This window comes from Varroa destructor, unplaced genomic scaffold, assembly GCF_002443255.2.
Source record: "Varroa destructor unplaced genomic scaffold, Vdes_3.0 BEIS01000006.1, whole genome shotgun sequence".
NCBI classification, from domain to species: Eukaryota; Metazoa; Arthropoda; class Arachnida; order Mesostigmata; family Varroidae; genus Varroa; species Varroa destructor.
In genome coordinates, this window is record NW_019211459.1 from 28,049,323 (window position 1) to 28,069,116 (window position 19,794).

A 19,794-nucleotide genomic window follows, 5' to 3' on the forward strand; every position below is an offset into this window, starting at 1 on the left:
GTGTTCTAGCGTTTTTTTTAGTAAAGTATGAACTTTTCTCGTACCGTTCGCAAACAATTGATTAAAACGTCGGTCCCGGTACGAAAGAAAAAATTGAATTTGCAACACCTATACAGCGCTTTACTAGTCAGTGAGCTTCCACCTGGATGGTTGGCGAGCTATGCGTAGACTCTATGCTTTGTTTTCTGACGACTGCTTTTTTGAGGAGCTCCATATAATGTTTGTACACGAGTTGAACCGGCTTTCAGCGATCACATAGATGGATGACCTGGATGAGGTGCTTCATTTTTTTTGCACTCTGAAATATCGATTCACGCCACTCTTTTATTACTGTAGAGTCCAACGTAAAAATGAGATGAACCATGGACCGGTAAAATCTGCTAGTAACAATCATTAAGTAAATGTAGCAGAAAAAGTTTGAAACAAACCTAGTTCACCACCTAAACTGTCGTTGAGCAGAGTGAATATCTCAAGCATAACCATCTAATGAGGACAGCTCTTCTGTGGCTAACGAAAGTCATAGAGATGACCTGTGTTTTAATAAAAAAACGTATTTTGCCTAATATGCTACGGATAGTAACATTAACGAAAAAAAATTAGCATCTAATTTATTTCGTATTCAATGCTAACTTTTAATACTGATATTAAAATACACGAGAGTATCTTTCTAAATTACTATAAATAAGTTCTTGATCTTTGCCTATTGCCCCCTCAAATACGCCCATGAAAACGGCTCTAGTCGAAACGAAATATGCATATATATATATATATATATATATATATATATATATATATATTGGGATCGAACCATATAGAGTCTTTAAGATTAAAGAAAAATAGACTGTTATACGTAAATAGAGTAGTAGAACTTTTGCTCGCACACACTACCTAAAAATTCAATACGCTTTGGCAAATCTCTGTTTAATTGCATAATAGGTTCGTGCATGTGTTTTTTTTTTTACTTTATTTAAAGATTCCTCATTATTTAATTAAAGAGGGCTGTTTGAGTTATGTCATCCCATAAGTTTTCCATAAATTTGCTCTTCTGGCAAAATCTCATTCGTTTTAAAAGCTTCACTCCTGTATCGCATTTTTAGCACTGTCTTGTCTGTGTTTTAACGATCCACGCCTCCTTTGTGGTCTGCCACACATTTTGCTATCGTCGTTGCAATATCTACGTGTGACTCATATACTGACTTAACTGCCACCCTAGCATAATCCGTCCTATTAGATTTTCTCTATGTGTTACACACAACCCAATCTTCCACTAAATGTCTGTTTTCCGCTTCTTTTGAGGTTTTCGTTTTAATATCGTTTGCTGTAGCGTTGAAGGAGTGCATGCCTGGAGATATCGTACTGGACTTATCGGTTAGATGTCACCGCAGCAACCACTATTAGAAAGTTATCACACAAACCTACTTCTCCTCTGCTTGCCTGACAATGTTATTTCCTTTTTACACCTGCGCCGTTTGAATCTATTTTTTTTTTCAATTTTATTATTATTAAACGCTGGCGAATAATCAATAAATGTTAATAATTACTTGTATATACATAACAATGATAATAAAATGATTAACGTTTATCGATGGATAAAAGGAATTTAAAACATTATTCACTATTGAAGAAGCAAAAAGATTTCTGCGGAGGGCGCTCTTCCCTCAGAGCTCCCGGTACTTATACGCATGTTACAAATGCCTCTTGTCGCCCACTTTCGTTTAATAGAAATATTTGTACCCCACTAGATGTAGCGGAAAGTACGCCAAAAATCATCCGCTTTAATTTTCTTTGTCGTTTGACCATTATAGCTATAACCGAGAGCATTTTATGTCATGTAATTTGATTTTTTATGGTTATCATCCGATATCGCTGCAACTTACTCTTCATCCAATTTTTAACGCCCATACGCAAGCTTACTATTCAAAGTACTTTAAAACAGGAAGGCCCTGTAAAAATTGGTTTTGTAAGTCCTATGATATAGAACTGGAGACAAATTTCCCTACTAAACGAAAACGAATTTAAGGCGTGTATATATACCATGTGTAATGATGCATGTATACCATATAACATTCTACCTAGAGCGTACGCTTTGGAAAACTTTCAGACTCACTACATAACGTGTAGCAGAAGTAGTTAGTATATTACCACGATTTTTAGGCCCAATGTCCTAGTCAACGCGTTCAAAAAAAAGGCTTTTTAGAACATTGATAAATAAAGGAAAACCATAAAAATCGACTGTAAATACAGAAAAAAAAAAACACAAAACAGTTTCGAGCGCATAAGGAAGATTGCGGCACATATGACTTTAAAAAGTATTAGGATTCGCTTGTACTGGCCGCCACTAGATATCCTAGCGAGTATGCATCGCACCGCAACAACAACTCAATGAATCAAAGCACCAACTCAATGTATCAAAGCCGCACTGTTACGTCTACTATGATCGTCAGGTGGTTTAGGTGCAATCCTTCTTACCTTCAAGCGGAAGCTTTTCCTTTGAATTCTGTCATAAGTAAAGCCGCTCAACTCTTTTAGACAACTGTAGCGCATTGTCCCTTTAATGTCAATACGTTAACAGTCTTCGAGCTTCAGACGAAGATGCAGATATGCCTTTGCATTGACTTGGTAGGTCGTCTTTGTGTCCATTAGATTTTCATATGTTTACAGCAACAGTTGTTATAAATCAAGTTTTATCAGCATTTGATGTTTCTAGTGCTGCACTATTACGCATAATTTTAATAATGAGCATAATTATAATATTCCTGGTGATATTCACCAGTTGACACCCTATGACAATACGGTAGGATCAGCCAGCAGACCTTTGTATTTTCACGGCTCTTGCGAGGCGTAAAAACAAGTCGTCCATATTTTGGTAGGCTTGTCATCTCATAACTTGTATTCCATTCAGATGAGCGGGACAATTTGCACCCGTAGCAAATTCACAATGCAGTGCATACTCAACGAGGCGTAGGTCAGCTTTTTCTATCAGTGAACGACGTAGCTGCAACCATACGAGATTGGTGTTTCCGTGTATCATGTCAAGTGTTTCTTTCCTTGCTGCTAAATACCAAACATAATCCCTAGGACTTCGTAGAGCATTACTTTGGTTGATTAGTGAAAAAAAAAAACAATGTGGGCTACGGTAACCATAAGCTACCCACAAAGGTAGCCTGTAATTCAGTACTATTGATTTCTAAGCGACCTACCCAGATGGACTACCGTCTTTATGGTTATAAGCTCTAGTCCTTGTTGAAATAGGATACCCAATCCCTAAAATGGGTAAAAGGCAGCATCTACTTCTTGTTTTACAATCGAATGGATGTCTTCGCCGAAAACAGAAATTTGTTTCAGTTTCTATTCAGTTAATCTGTACACATACTACGACATTCTCACGGTTAGAGGGCCCCTGACTAGCCCTCCAACCATTTTGACCGCTGGTTCCCATTAGAGCTTCACTAGTATTCTTCCATGCTAGAAAAAGGCATTTTAAACGGTTTTGCTTTTGTAACTATCTCTTGCGATCTTGCAGCCGTTACAATCCGTGCATACCTCATAGGCTTCTCCTTTCTGCGTACGTCAAGCAAACTGCGCACTTCAGCCAACAATACGAAAAATAAGTTAATCTAAATAATAAACAAACAATATGGGCGAACGTCTGAGTTCGTGTTAGTCCTGATAATTGACAACGCCACTCTATAGGTATTATAAGACAGTTGTGAGGCGTTCTGTATCTTCCAGAACGACCAGCGACTGCGGTATTCGAAAGACAACCGTAATCAACGAAGACAAACGGCAAAGAATATATTCCGTAAACAGTCCGACAAACAAGCCTACACACACAACATACAATATAGATAGCAACAAACGTGAGTTCTTCATTTTTTCAGAGTTCAGACCCCAGCAATGATTCTTGATGACTCCCATTTCCGACAAAGCTATTTATCGCCATCCCTTACTCATTCAAGCAGTCTTAGACTCTCAATTAAAAATAGTAAATTACTCAAACAATTTGCCCATCTGTAAAATTTACTGGTTTAGTTTCGCACTGAGATATTCCTTACCCCATTTACCTTTGTCTTACATTAAATCTTAATCACACTTATACATATGTAGTGTTAGTAGAGCTGCTATGTTTCCATTTTTCACCGAAAATATATATTTTCTATACGTATATATATCTCTATCGAACATTACCATTATCATCGTCATACCCCATATGTGGCCACGATAGTTACAAATGAACAGCAGCTAGATTTTACTACGTATGATGTTCATATTTGGCTGCAACCGCTATTAATTAATTGGCTCAGGAATTCATTCAAGGGTTTTTCTTACATAATAACAGGATTCCGCAGTAAACAGTCATTATTATCTTTTTATAATTACTAGCTTATTAGCGCTAGACTTTACGAATCACGACTATGGAAGGTAACAGTCCTACCGGTTAGAACACTGAACGATAAACGTGATGTCTGTGAACCTAACGCGCGTCTAGAGGAAATAAATGATTTCAAAACGTAACTTTGCCAATTTTACTAACTGTAGAAGCATTGTCATTTGCTTTCTACTCACTCGGAAACCAATGCGCTTGATACTCTTCACTAAACAGTGTTATTGGTCTAGCATAAAGTTAATCCCTGGTACCATGCCTTCGGTAAGCAAGTTACAGCATTCGACAACCCAGCATTCACGCCGTTAAAATGCGCTTCGAGACATCTGCTTTTATTTTTTTTACCGGGCTATTCACAACCTCTCTATGCAATGTTCCACTCGTTTTTTCTGTTTGTTCTTCCGGGTTCTCTGAGTTCCGCCCGGCCGTTCTAGTTATATCAGCGTAATTCTTACGTTACATTTTTATCGACTGTTTGTTACATGTTTATGGACCTACCTCGAAAGCCACCCTTATCGGAGACAGGTGAAACGGTAGGTGAGTGCACACTTAAAGCTAATACTGATGCTAATGGGCGACTGACTGAGGACATGGTTGATCTAAGTCTTTCACCCACTGGCCCGCCTGTCGCCGGTTAACACAAATCGCCCGCCGGCCCGGGAGTGCTAATGGAAACGTTAGCGCGGTTCACGCAGTATAAAAACCTATCTTTAGCATATAGCCATCATCTAGATGGCACAATGACTGTAACTTCTAACAAGGGTCTAATATTGTTTATTTCATATCAGAATCAACATTCTCGTTAATACTGCCTTGCAGACTACCATATCGATGGAGCCCTCCTCCGTCAGCTCACTCATCCACTAATGCGAGTTGATCGATGCAGGAACAGGCCACAGAGCAGTCGAACTAAAGAATGTAATGCTGATTTGAGTAGATTTTGTCACTGCCGTCACTGTTCTTATTTATGTGTGACCTAGTGCCATCGTATGATGAATAGTGAACATAATGTTGGTTGCGGTAGAAAACTTGTCTAAATATTCATCACTTGGGGGCGCGGTCTCTTTCCGCAAAAATTATCTTCGCAATCCTTAGACACGAAATGGCCCAATTGTGTTCTCGACACTATATCACCAGTATACTGATTGATTAGCTTAACGTAGAATCTATCCAAATAGAGTATCATTAGTTATTTTGTGATAGGCGGTGAACAGCCCAACACACAAGTTACCAGCCTTTGCAGGTACAATACTGCTCTAGCTTTTAGTTGATTTTTTTCCAGTGGCCTTCTACTTCAATAGAATAAAGACAACAACCGAAGGCTAAATATACCAGAAGTGGGCTCCCGGGCCACCGTTGTTGGGGTCACACAAATGTTGCATGTTGTGTGCGTTACATAAGGCACGATGATGTCCTTTCTGTAGTGTTCCATCTGCCAGTCATCAACACTTTCACTTAAAATCGTCACCTAAAGTCTCAGTCATCGCTTCTTTCTTTATATATATATATATATATATATATATATATATATATATTTTTTTTTCCTAAGTGGTCTCCAACTGACATGTACCCTACACCACGTTTTTCACTTATTGTATTCATTCTGTTTTTGCGATTATCTAAAGACATTACTAAATATTAACGTTATCTCATTTCCGCGCCGAGTAGAACCTTTTTAATCTTTCATTTGGCCTATTGACGCGTCCACGTAAAAGAAATAAAGTACAGGCGAACCAGCACAGCTCCCCCTTTGCATATTGTCGTATTTGATCATTGTCGTCCATGCAAGGTTTTCTTGCTTTCGGTACTGGTGAACCTCTGCAGTTAATGGCCACATGAATCCTGCTGCAGATCCTAAATTGCTTAGGGGTAGTGCTTAAGTATACTTCAGCGGCATTCCCAAATCTTGATCTTTTCGTCTACGCTGCCAGTGACGCAATATGGCGCTGTCGGGTGAAAGTCAAGGCTTGTGCAGAAATGTTCATGAGCGTCCAATGTTTTTGAACAACGGGCTGTAACGGTAGATAATAAAGGCACAAATAAGCTGGTCAGAGGTTGATAACAACTTCAAAATGGAGTGCCATAAGTAAACTCAACATGTCCGCGTTTATTGATGTTAAATATATCGCTGTTTTATACACTCACCGGTCTTGAGGTCCCATACCCGAACTGTCTTGTCATCGGACGCACTAAGTAGGTACTTTCCTCCCGGATGGAACTTAAGGCTACGTACCCAGTTGTCATGTCCAGTTAGTGTTATTAAGCATTGCCCAGTCGAAGCATCCCAAATTTTGATTAATTTGTCGCGGCTACCCGAAGCTAAGAAAGGCCCTTGTCTCTTTTTATCACCGGATGCATTCTGCAACCAAAAAAAGAAACAAGTATTTACGCATATAGATGATCAACAATTTATATTGCATACACTATATATCATCAAGTACATTTATCATTAATTTAAGTTCGATGCGACAAACTTGCAACCTTGTAAACGTGCCTGCTCCTTTACGACTGGATTGATATTTCCTTGTTAAAAACAATAACGAAAGACTTGGGTACAAAAAAACGACGTGCAACAACTTTTAAGCAGAACTGTGGATATATGATACATGAAAATAATGATAGCGCGTGCTCGCAATTTATAATCCAATATTCTATAGGAAAACACACAAATTACATTTCTCCTTTTTCGATGAGAAGGCGAAGCAACAAGAGCTAAAAAAACATTACACTGACATCAGGAGCCGCAGCATGATTGATAGCCTCAATAGCGGATGCAGGCGCCCACGCTATGCACTCAACGGTATTGTCATGTTCACGCATTTCCTGTCGACATTCTTTTGTCTCTAACGCCCACACTCGAATCGAGTGATCTTGAGAACAAGAAGCCAGAAGAGCCCCGTCCCAGTTGCAAGCAATCCGGCGAACCCATTCCCGGTGACCTGCAATGATAATGATAGCCGAATAGCAGGCGCATTTAGCCTCGAAGTGTTAAAGATAATATTTCAACTGCCGAAACTAATCATTTACCATAGCAGTATCAATGAACTTTATGGGACGCACGCATTTTACTAAGTGAATCACATCTCCGTTGCTATCTTGGCCACTGCAAATAGATGAACCCCTAGTATTATGGCAAAGTATTGTCTAGAACGTTGTTACATATGCATATAACACAGAAGTAATCCACAGCCAATTAAAATGGATTTGTCGCGAAACACGAAACATTTTTTGAACTCGTCTCATGAGCGGAACAATATCGACGGATCGCTCATTGCCTCTTTCTACCCAAAATCTAACTATCTTGACTCCGCAATAAAGTTGGTCTGTTGACCTTTACGAAGCATATGGATAGATTCCTAGCACCCTTCTCTCGAAAGACTTCGCGGAAGATATGTATAGGAAAATTTAGGTTACATTATAAAACTGGCATTTATGCACGAATTCTTCTTCCAAGGAAAACTGCCTTACCTGTGAGAGTCTTGACGCAGTATCCGGTCGCCACCTCCCACACTTTAATTGTCTTGTCTCTCGAGCATGAGATCAAGTGGTCACCTGATGGAAGAAAAGCCACTGAGCTGACATTATGATCGTGACCACGCATTGTACGTATGCACTCGTAGCTTTGGAAGTCCCACAGTTTGACATTCATGTCAGCCGAACAGGAAGCTAATAATTTTCCACCATGTGGATCGAGAGCTAAATCCTGGACGACATCCGTGTGGCCTTTGAGCGTTTTTTCAAAATCCCCACTCTCGTAGTCCCATAGTTTTATAGTGGCATCTTCAGACGCCGAGATTACTACAGAGTATGTGGGATGGAATAAAACAGCTGTTATAGGAGCCCGATGCCCTGTAAGACAGTATCTGCAGCGAAATCCATTCGGTTACTGTTGAATTACTGAACCATTGTTGTTTAACCATAAAAAATAAATAAAGGCATACGAAAAGCAAGTGATCACAGAAAATAATATAAGCTGTTATTGTACCATGCAATGATTACGATGTGTCCGTATAAGCGTACCTTCAATAACGATAGTTTTTGCTAAAAATAACAGAATAACTAAGAAAAAGAACGGCATGTTTCCCATGATCAGAATACTTCCATTGTGATTAGATGAGTTCAGACATGTTTTATTTTTTAATATAGAAAAAAATATTTACCGTTCAGGTGGTCTTGGAATCCATTCAACTGGTGTTCTTTTATCCCTAGTCGGTGCCCCACTAATGTATTCCTTTTCTGCTGCAGCATACTTGGCCTCCATATCCATCACCTAAAAATCATTCACATTTACTCAAATTACGCAAGAACAGAGAAAAATAACGAACGTGGGTGATAATAGGTTGCTATGGCAACCGTTGTACTTTTTTTAAATTATGCTCTTAAAATATCATTTTAGGAGTCATTGCTCCGCGTCAAAAACTGGATTACTGAAAAATTCTAAGCATGAGTAACCAATTTCTTAATACAGTATATTAACTGACACGTTTTTTGTAAAAGTAGCTAATTATTATTAGTGTTATTTTCCAATTTCCAATGTAAATAGTATTGGCATATGTGGTGGAAAATAATTGCTCTTGGATAGAAGAAATATCCGAAGCCATTTGTATGTTTGATCTTAGCGTAATCGTGAGCGTAAATCAAAAGTAATTCTATGCCAAAAAGGCGCAAAAGTACAAAAACCATGAAAAGCTATTTTTCGGTCAGCTAATCAATAAGTGCATCTGTATTGTTCCGTGTAACTTGCCTTCGGTTTGATGTGCCTAAAAATAACAACAATAAATACGATATGAAGTCGGGTCCTGATTGGAAGTAAGCCTTCAATGGTGAACACAGCTTTTCGGTTCATTGAAACATTATAGTTTTAAAGCTATTTTAATCTCTATGTTTAAATTTAAAAATGGATGCTACAAGCATCATTGGGTCAATCTTAGACCTAACATGTACTAACCTAACCTCTCTCTGTAAGGGAATAAAATCTAAAAATAACGTAAGTGGACATTGTTCTAAAAGAGAAATAAATCAATACACTATCGACCCGATCGTTGTTCGTACTTTAAACGCTACTGGTTCTACCCGCATATTGAACCGCTAGTATGCTACAAAAAAGATCGCAAAACCGGCATTTAGTCGCCGCTATTTTCAAATGCAGCGGACTCTTCTGCGAGCAAATTCATTAAGTAAAATTACTTATAACATTTCATTAAACAAGAATTAGATTACCGTTTTTTCGTAATTGAGTTGCTAAAATTTACCTGCTAACCTATTTGTGCTACGTATGGCAAGCACCACAATATCTGAAGGTATGCTATTTTTTGCTACACTGTACTGATATCTCTAGCATTTATATCCACGTCTGTCTATTTGCCAAATTCTTCTCGAATAACATTTTACCGCGGGCCAGCATTTCAACGAAAAACCTCTAGGCGCAAAATTTCATATATAAAAGGTTTTGGCCTAAGTAAACCATTATTTCGTCCTTTACAATGTGTTTATCGTACAAGATAGTGTAGATATGTACGCAAATAAATGTACCTCACCGTTGAAGACGGTTGGTTACTATAATACACGCAATTAGGCGCAAAACGAGAGAACAAGGATAGTTCAGTAAACAACCTTTTTTTGAAGACGGACAACTGACATCCATTTCTTTTCGAGAAGTCCTGATGCTGTTTTATCGATTTCCCCATTCAGGTTTGCTTCTCTCTTGAATGCTTCCAGGGCTCCCATGAAACCTTGCGAGCTGAGATAGTCTGCAATCGCCTTATGCCTGGAATTACCGCAAAAGATTGAAAGCAATAAGAGACTTCATTGAGCTTGAGATTGATGTCAATAACTACTAGATCTGACGGTACAACCACCTAACGATTCATCGAGTCCCGTTGTCATATATTTGTAGCCTAAAATCATCATGATTGTTCTTTGTGAAGAACTACTACAATGTTTGTAGTGTGGGACTGGCGCTTACGCAAACCATGAACAGTCGAGCTGCCGTGAGCGCTGAGGTAATTTAGTGTTGAGCAACAATTACAGTTTAAAATTATATTAGTCGTTAAATATAGAATCCAAACTGCATACTAATGTCTTAGAGAATCTTTTTGTTTATTAGTAAATGATCAGGTATGCTTTTTGAAATTTCGCGACAGCTAATGAAAGTCATATATTCTTCTATTTCCTATAATAATGTTCAACAAAGTCGATGACGACTGAGTGTCAGAAAACCCGGCTGCAAAAGGGTACTGTCAGCCAAAAGAGATACCTGAACTGGACGCAGTCCCAAGAAATTTCACTTGGAAAAGTGTCAACACGGGCAACTTTTGGCGGCCGTTCTTCCATTGTGTGCACCCTGTATATAATCAACCAGCAGCAAACGTCACCAACACGAACTAGATGTACCACAGTGGATAACCGCAGCTGCCGAAGATGCCTAGCACAGACTTCTCGGAAGTGGAGATTTTAGAATTTCTAGTGCATTTTTCTTAAAGAGTTAAATACCTCGAGCATCATTAAAACTAAAAATTTATCGATTGACGGGGTCGAATTGATGCAAAGATTAGGAAAAATCACTGCATGCAATTCATCGTTCTTTTCACGGGGGTAAAACGGACATACGAAGTCCATCGGAGGATTCATCAGGGTTCATCCAGGGAAATGAAATTCGGCACCCCACCATAATCGGGTCGAAAAATGGTGACACATCTATACTGTACATTTCATTTCGCTGCTATAGGCCAAATAAGCTTGTCGAACAAGTATAACACAGGTCCACTATATGTCGATGCTTGAAATGCAATTTCATGTGTCGGGTGGCATCATTCCATCTGCTCCAACTTTACAGTTCCCTTACGTTTGAAAGAACACCGTTACCATGTTCGCTACGTAATTTTTTCACGGAACAGAGAATCACCGTTAACGCTCTAAAACTTCAGATGGCAGACACGAGTCCCACCTGACCTAAACAGTTGGTTCCCATAGCAACTAATCGTCACTCCATAATGGATCCGGCGGCACAAAACAAGACAAAGACTCACCGCATGTTTGCACCCGTAAATAACTATTCAGTGCGACGTTTGATTATCTTAAGCCAGCTTTTAATTATGATGATCAAATGCAAATATATCAGCAGAAAGGTAAATTTAGTGCTTTTGTTACCATCTACAGTTATTCTATATTGCTACTTTGTCTAAGTGCCCGTATATATTTCTTAAATTAATTGTAAAACCTATCTAATATATGACTAAGGTAATGACTATAAGCCTACAACTAGTTGCTTGCATCAAACAAATACTAATTAACATAGGGACTTTAGAAGACTCAACTACAGATAGAAGACTATGAACCTTATAACTGTAATATAAATAATCATTCCTCTAAATGCAGCCTGTATGCTAAAGTCTGTAAAATATCAAACATAGCACCTGCACTATTAAATGCATGTTTACCCAAATTCAAGCACCCGTTAGAGGAAAGGTGCATGATTACACAAACGAAGTGTGAATAATACCATGAAGACCGAAAGCACCTCGATAAAAAACTGAACCGCATAAATTTATTTCATTACCAAAATCCGACGGGAAGTGAAAAAATAAAATGCCTGCAATGAATATATCGCGAGCTAAATCATACAGAAAATGCTATATTTACTTAGAGAAAAAATCAAATCCCATAGACGAACACACCCCATAGACGAAATAATTATGAGGTCTAATTGAGTTCGTTTATTGGACACAATCGAATACCTAAGTATTTGTGTTTTTAAAATGAAAACTGTGCTACGCCGGGAGTCCATTAGGAGAACCGTTTTGAAGAGTTGTTTAGCCCTATTTCGGTACCTGGTGCACTCTTGCTTATTATTGCTGATCCAGAACGTCACTTACTTTAGGCATCCTAATTTCAGTATTGCTTGTGTATTAAAATAATAAAAAATAGTGCCAAACTAGCGGACTTGGCGCCACAAATGTATATCATTCTTAAAACGTGTCTATTGTGAAGCTCAAAAGACAGCTCCGCACTTCGCCTGTTTAAATCCTTTCACTAAATTCATGTTTAAATCCCATATAAATCACTTATGCTTGAACAACGGTGTAGAAAACTAAAGCGTATACTGAAGAGCAATTTTTTAAATAAGGTGTTTCATGAGAAGTGTTAAAGTGTGCTCATATTCAGAACTTCCGAGGCTACGGGCGGCCCATGCTCAGTTGCTACAATAAATATTATTATTATTGTTATTATTACTTACTTATTATTATCTATTTACTTTACCGACGAATTCGCAAATATACGACCGCATTAGTAAGAGATGCTAAATTAAATTGCATGTTTTTTATAAAAAATGTTGAAGATTTCAATAAGCCAATCATTTTTTCAAGCACAGTGATCCGTCAATGTTGTCCGAGTTTGTCAGTACTTAGAAAAAATGTATGTTTCGTTAGCTTGGTGGTTTTTACAATGGCTAAGTCAGACCTGGGTTAAAAAACTGCTGTTTCAACTTAGACCGAAAGTAAATATATGAGCACGTCTACACTTTACTTTTTAACAGCTTTTTAGCCACATAAAACATAAGTTCAACAAAACCAACCAGCTTAAAAACATGTTGAAAAAATACCAAAGATAGAAAAACTGCGAAATAAATTTGTTTAAAAACACGACGGTTCAGAGAAATATGAAAAACATGTTCTGCTATTAAAAAATGCCATGGATTGATTTAAAATGGGGAGTATTTAACAGAAACAGATATGTCGCAATAACGCCACCGAGTCACAGGCAGTTTGCACCAGATCGATTTACATCCGGATTTAATTTTTACATTTGATCTTCCATATATTTTCACTGCATGGTTTTATTCGATTTCCCAGACTTCTTCTCTAAAACATGGACAAAAATTTATGATTACGTCAATGTTAACAGTTAATAATTTTTACACTCATACAAAAAAAGGTGACAGTGAGTAGACAACAGGGCGGCTTGAAGCATACTGCTCAAATGTTCGCAGCGATAAATATCGTCATCTATATGATGCTCTATTCTTCTCAAATGTATTGTTCTACAGAGACTAAGCGATCCTCCAAAGTGTGTCTTTCTGCTTAAAATTAATTCTCAAAATGCTTCTTTAAGTTAATCAGCTTCAATAAAATAAATGTGTAACTGCAACTGAAACGAATTGATGTTTTAATAAAAATAACTGGGTACGTATTGGGTTAATAGCCAAATTTTGGTACAGAAGTGGAATTGATATTTTGCAGCTTAAGCGTTACTGACCGTTCGATGTCCACACACTCTCCTCCACTCCCCTGACCTCTTCATGAATAGACATTAGCTAAGGTTCTGCTCTTACCCAAATGTCTAAATGGCAAAAATAATACATGAAGCTAATCTTGTACCTTTATTGAAGATGAACACATTATTGTATAATTCCCTTTCTTTCTAATGTAGTGACTCGTTTGGAATAAGAAGGACGTCTTCAGTGAACTGCTCACGTAGTGAAGTGGAACACCATTCAAAGAGATGGCTGAGAATCGGCAGGTGATAATCAGAATTTTGATACCCGGCAGGTTCAACAATACGCAGGCCAATGGATAATGTAAATGATATTTCGGAATAAATGATGATTGTCGTCACCGTGAGGATAATGAGCTTCTCTTATGTCAGTTTATAAACGTATGTGCGTACGTTGTATGTGCAATACGTATGCGTATACGCGTGAGCGATGTGTGTGCGGGTGTATGTGTGTCTGCGGTGTGCGTAATATGTTAAGTGTGCGATATGTGTCTATGTGTACGTATCTGTGCGGCGCGTGCGTATGTAACGTATATGTGCAATATGTGTTTGTGTGTCTATGTGCGGTGTGAATGCGTGTATGTACATATTGTGTGAATGCATATAATGTGTGTTGTCTGAATGCGTGAAATGTGTATGTGTGTGTCTATGAGTGTACGTATGATGGGTAAGTGTTTTGTGTGTGTTAATAGTAGCTTTAGGTGTATCTATTTTATACTTACAATTCCTCCCTGGACTTAGGTGAGAGCACCATTTTCATACCGCTGCTAGAAGAACTGGGTAGCAGTGCACCGCTAGAACAAATAGGCGGAGCGACGCTCTACCTTATATCTTAATTCGACAAAGTAGACGTCTTGACCGGAGTGTCGCCGGCTGGTTTCCTCTATTCCAGTATTACTATGGATTGGCACCAGCAGCACCAGGTTATCTTGCTAGGTCTCTTCTATAGGCCTTCTCGTACGTTAGACATCTAACGGATAGAACTGCTTCACTCACAGTCGTACGGTGGTAATAGTTATGCAAGTGAATAGCAAAAACACATACAATGAAGCTCTCGCTCGTTCGTTGTTAAACTACACACACACGGGACTGGTTGGCATGGCTGGGCCACTAACCACTTAGGCAGTAGGTCACCACGGTAGCAGTAGTGGCAACGGAAGGCCGTAGTCCCAGAGAACCACACCAATACGACCAACCACCATCAGCTACGATACACAGGGAAACCGATGTAGACAATCAGACAGATACAGACTACGAGGTACGTCTGGTACGACACTACCCTAAACCCAATTCCATCAATCAAGAGAGAGAGAGTCACAACAACGAGACGAGACAACACCAATCAGCAACACCACCTAATACAAGTAGCCTAAATCTACCAAGCAATCAACAAACCACCACTCCTATATTTGTGTATCAACAGCGGGAGCAGAATACAGCAGAACACTTCTACGATCGTCGTTGTCGTCGTCGTCGTCGTCGTCGTCACAGTCACAGCCACTAGCCGGGACGAAACACGAAACGGCAAGTGAGCAGGCCGGTGTTGCGCCTTTTTTCTATTAGTTTTAGTAGCAACGGCGCTTAGTAGCAGCTGGAGTAAGCAACTGAGCTGTAAAAAGCTCACGGTGGTACAAACGGAGACGGCTCAAACAAGTTGACGATGAACAAAAATAAAGTCTCCAGCGGTAGTGGCGCGTATAACTATATAGCCGTTATTACAGCATCCACAAGAAGCAATAGAAACGCAATGACAATGTTGTTAATAGACAAAGACAACAGGAGGGTTTTACTGAAGACAAACAGGCGGGTGGACGTTCGGGCGCCTACTATTGAGCTGAGCAAGGAGAAATTTAAGCGAAGTAGCAAACTGGGCGATGCCTTTACTACTGAACTATTCTGCAGCTACCCCACCGTTGAGCTTTATACACAAGAAAAACTCGTAATAACACTTGGAACCGCCGCAGAGAGCCAAACAAACCTGCACATTATGTAGAGAAAAAGCGCGCGGCCGACCGATTAGCTGGAGTGGTAAGGGGAAAGACAGAACAGCTATAAACAAGCTGAAAGGAGGAGGAGGAACAGTTCAGTGGTAGCACTAGAAAATTAGCTCAGTTAATAATGATAGCTCTGTTAATAAAAAGCCGCGATTTTTAGTTCATGTTACCCGGTATCTAATAAATGAAAACACGATCCTGAATCTTTCAATAACAATGCTTACACAATCAAAACATTGAGAAACCGCTAACAAAATGCAATCAGTTAAATGTAAAATATAAAAAATAAGCATGGTTAAGGTATTATGGCCTACTTGTTGCTGGCTTGATGGAATACACAGGATCACACATCGGACAAGAAACACATTCGGTGCTATTTTCGTAACAACATATAATACGAGAGTAAAGCACTTTAGTTACCACTGTTTAATGTAAATGGTCTAGTTTCGTATTATAAATTCATCAAATCTAGAAATCCTTATTTAATACGTTGTTGTTCATATTTGTCATTAACTCCATAATATGTAACAGTATGATCGAAGTGGGTTGAGACTTATATTACTTTAAAAATAAACAGATATTCTCTTGAGTAAGACCCGTATTTATTTAACCAGTTGTCGTGGGAATTTGAGGAGGTTTTTCTTCAACACTACCATAACGAAAACCGCTACTACATGTATGTTTGTCTTTGCAGCGTTTTGCGTACACAGGTACCGTCGCATTAAGTTGCACCATCCACAGAAATTGTTGTCTTTATTCGACACAATCAGATCTAATTTTAGCTTCACTTTTTACATCACGTACTATAGGCGGTACTAGAAGTACATCGAGAGATCGACTATTACGTTTATGTAACTGTCTCCAGGATTGTATTTATTTTCTCTTTATTTCTATAGGAACTGGGCCTGTTTGACTAGGTACAGTTTGTTTTAGCAAGGGAGCTTGCAATACAAATCTCCCATTACTTTCCATAGTAGCTGTAAGTCCGTCCATATCAGCAGTGTTAGGCACCATGAATGTACGTCGAATCTGGAACAAAAAAGAAGCAGATATTGGTTATAGTTATCACATTGGTCAGTAGTAATAGTAGCTCTAATTGAGTTTAGTAGTAGTAACGACATTGGTAACTAATAGAAATAACTTTATGCTCCAAAGCGGACGCAGCACAACATCATTATTTAAAAATAGGCATGTAGATCGAGGTACGAATAATAGTTATATTAACATAAATCACTATGCATCTTCACTGTTAATTTACCAACAACTAGTTTAACTTAATATGCATAAAACTGTTTAGAAACAAAGTACAATTTGTTTTTAGAAAAAGAGCGTTAAATCTGAGGTTTTCCCAGCTAGTTGGCTCTAAATCACACATTTCAGATAACATTTAAGTCACATCGTTTTTACACATTTAAGGCCTGACAATAGATGCGCTAAGTTGTGGAAATGTACTTATTCAGATTTCTGATAGCTGTCTAATAAGGTTCGTTAACTCATTGTAGATGCGCTATATTTCACAAGTTTATTACGATAAAGGTAAAAAAAATTGTGTTGTTTATCTTATGCGTTGATGCCGCCTGACAAAATAATTGATTTAGATTTCCATTGTCCAAAACAAGATAGCTGTGAGCTATTCGAAAAAGTCGATCGGAGCTAATAAAAAAAAATGTTGTATATACCACGATAATGTCACACTACATACACCCTGCTCGAGAAGGATTGAAAGAACTTATATAGGAAATTTTAATACATCCACCGCATAGTCTGGATCTTGCGCCAGTAAACTGTAATTGGTTTCGGCTTTTACAAAACCCCTTAAATGTATAATTTAGTTGTGACAGAGGGATGCAAGAATCACTTCTAACAGTTTTTCGCGCAGAAACCACAGAGGTCCTACAAAGACGAAATTACGGTGTTATTAGAGAAATTGCGGAATATTATTCATCAAAAGGGCACATATTTGGTTTAGTAGTGTTGTTTTAAAAATCAAAAAATATTTGCTTCAATATTGGTTTAAGATCATCAGTACACTTTTGAGCACTTAATATGTCAGGGCCCTAATATAGCCGTTACCTCTGAAAGGGAATAGTTCTGTCCGTCATCGGACACGTGTTCCTGACGAGCTTTCAGCTCCACCTGATGACCAGTTACGTTCACTTCTACGTTTTCTGGCCGAAATCCTCTTCCGAGATACAACTGACACTCGAGCTACAGAAATATAACGAAGTACGAATGGTTAGTGGCAGCATCAGCGTTATAAAAACGACTCTCTTAACATCAGCTATGACTGGTATCAAAGAGAGCTGGCTACTATAGATTAAGTCGGAAATGTACTACACATGTCTAAGCGTAACACCTACACGCCGCGAAATTAACGCAAAGATTTACTAAATGGGTAAAAAATAATGGCATGAAAATATGTGAGAGATATTCGAAATTCATATATATATATGGGAGAGGAAGAGAGCAAACGAGAGAGATTGAGAAAATAGATCGAGTAGTTGAATTCCAAAGTTCGCATCATCCCTTGGTCTTAGAAAGTTGTGGTTTGACGTATATAGCTGTTTTTAGCTAGGTTTGACTCACACAAAAATGTTTTGGGGACCTTTAGCAACAACAAAGTATCGAATGTGACTGCTAGTCACTCATTAAACTTTCAGCAGATTTGCTTTTCTTGGCAAGCCGACTGCCCATAGCTTAGCGCCCCGAGACGTTCTCATCCAGCGCTTCGATATACTTTACTAGCAGTAGCTCTTTGTTTAGCAAGTACATAATCGAGACGAAAGTACAAAAGCAAAAGCAACATCAAGGGAACTAGCAAAAAAATTATTGATGGATGATGTATAGTTATAATCATGCGGATAACCCATAAACCAAATATCTCTAATATTAGCGCCTGCCTCTCGTGACATACATAAAAGCACAAGATGCGATATTTATGGCCTGTAGGGTAAAAATCCAAGTACCTGGTTTGTACGTGGATTTTCGCGGCACACGGAATCAGGGCCGCTAGATTGAATATTTAAAAAATCGTGTAGATCGTTCAAACGTTGCTCGAATGGAGTCGATGTGGTTTCCCATAGATATGAAGGTGTAAGAGGAGCCATTTTAGAAGGGGCACCACATTCGGTACATCGATCCTTGCCAAATAGCAGCTTCGAGAAAAAACTCATGCTGTCGAAACCTCTGTTAACACCCTAAGTTTTAAGAGCTTTTCCGCTTATTTTTCAAAGCAAGAATTCGTTTCCTAAAGCATGTACAAACAATATCGCAATCAATTTAGATTCGTGTTAATAACGCAAAATCTTACGACTTTTTTCGCAAGCATAACTTACTAGAAGACGCGGTACCAAATTTGATTACGACCGGTATTTGTCGTATATGCTACACTAATTACACAAATATTTACGTCAAATACAACAACTTACAATAAGTATTGCTCAGAAAGAGTGAAAATTGCCACCAAGATTCATTGCATATGAAAATATGTTCTCAAAAACAAAAGCTTTAATCGCCAACATAAACGCACTGGGTAAAACATCCAAAGCCAGACGTAATTGTTATCAATAACGGCAGATAAAAATTGAAAAAAGAAGCTTCTATCATATTTAGGTAATCAGTATATGATAACTGGAACACAGAAGTTGAATACATGGTTCATTTGTACCTATCCTGTTGCAAAGGGTTAGGGTCTATGTTTCCCTGCTTGGCTGTTATTTTTAAATTATGACAATACAAAAAATTCCGAAACGATCAGGGCTATTCTCACAAAAGATGTGCAGGGTTTCTTTCCGATATAACGCTACTCTTTTGCTGAAAAACACTCACAGACATATACTTTAGAATAAATTCTATTGAGATTGTAAATGTTTAAATTTTGATTACATAAATAAAAAGTCGAACGAATTGGTTCATTACGGTCACGCTAAATGCTAAGCGTTTGCCAGGTCACTCGCAGCGTTGGTACACGTTGCGAAAACTATTCACACAATCAGTCTGAGAAATGTGGGGTGCAAAACTTAATGTTATTTAACTCTAGAGCATAGCCGCATTAGAAGCATCATGACGTCACGAAAAACATAAAAAAAAAACACAAACACGCATGTTTTATAAAAAAAAAACACACATGTCGTAAGGATTGCA

General features: G+C 38.4%; 1 protein-coding gene and 1 long non-coding RNA gene across 7 annotated transcripts; one reads left to right on the forward strand and one right to left on the reverse strand.

Moving 5' to 3' along the window:
- Positions 1-914: 914 nt before the first annotated feature.
- Lis-1 (LisH and WD40 domain-containing Lis-1) lies at positions 915-15,498 on the reverse strand. 5 transcript variants are annotated; one of them, XM_022811353.2, is made up of 8 exons: positions 14,380-14,519; positions 10,641-10,727; positions 9,998-10,151; positions 8,545-8,654; positions 7,853-8,247; positions 7,118-7,323; positions 6,530-6,743; positions 915-6,396 (listed from the first exon to the last, which is right to left on the reverse strand). In XM_022811353.2, the coding sequence occupies exons 1-8, from the start codon at positions 14,415-14,417 to the stop codon at positions 6,272-6,274; spliced, it is 1,329 nt and encodes a 442-aa protein (XP_022667088.2). In that variant the 5' UTR covers positions 14,418-14,519; the 3' UTR covers positions 915-6,271. The 5 variants fall into 5 exon arrangements, with proteins under 5 accessions (XP_022667088.2, XP_022667087.2, XP_022667089.1 ...); XM_022811352.2 differs by having other exon boundaries at positions 7,112-7,323; XM_022811354.2 differs by lacking the exon at positions 10,641-10,727 and having other exon boundaries at positions 7,112-7,323; positions 14,380-15,498.
- Positions 10,145-14,922, forward strand: LOC147755069 (uncharacterized). Of its 2 annotated transcripts, XR_015330575.1 has the most exons (3): positions 10,145-10,386; positions 10,578-11,511; positions 13,814-14,922. It is a non-coding gene; the product is annotated as an uncharacterized LOC147755069 (long non-coding RNA). The 2 variants fall into 2 exon arrangements; XR_015330574.1 differs by having other exon boundaries at positions 10,145-11,511.
- Positions 15,499-19,794: the final 4,296 nt, after the last annotated feature.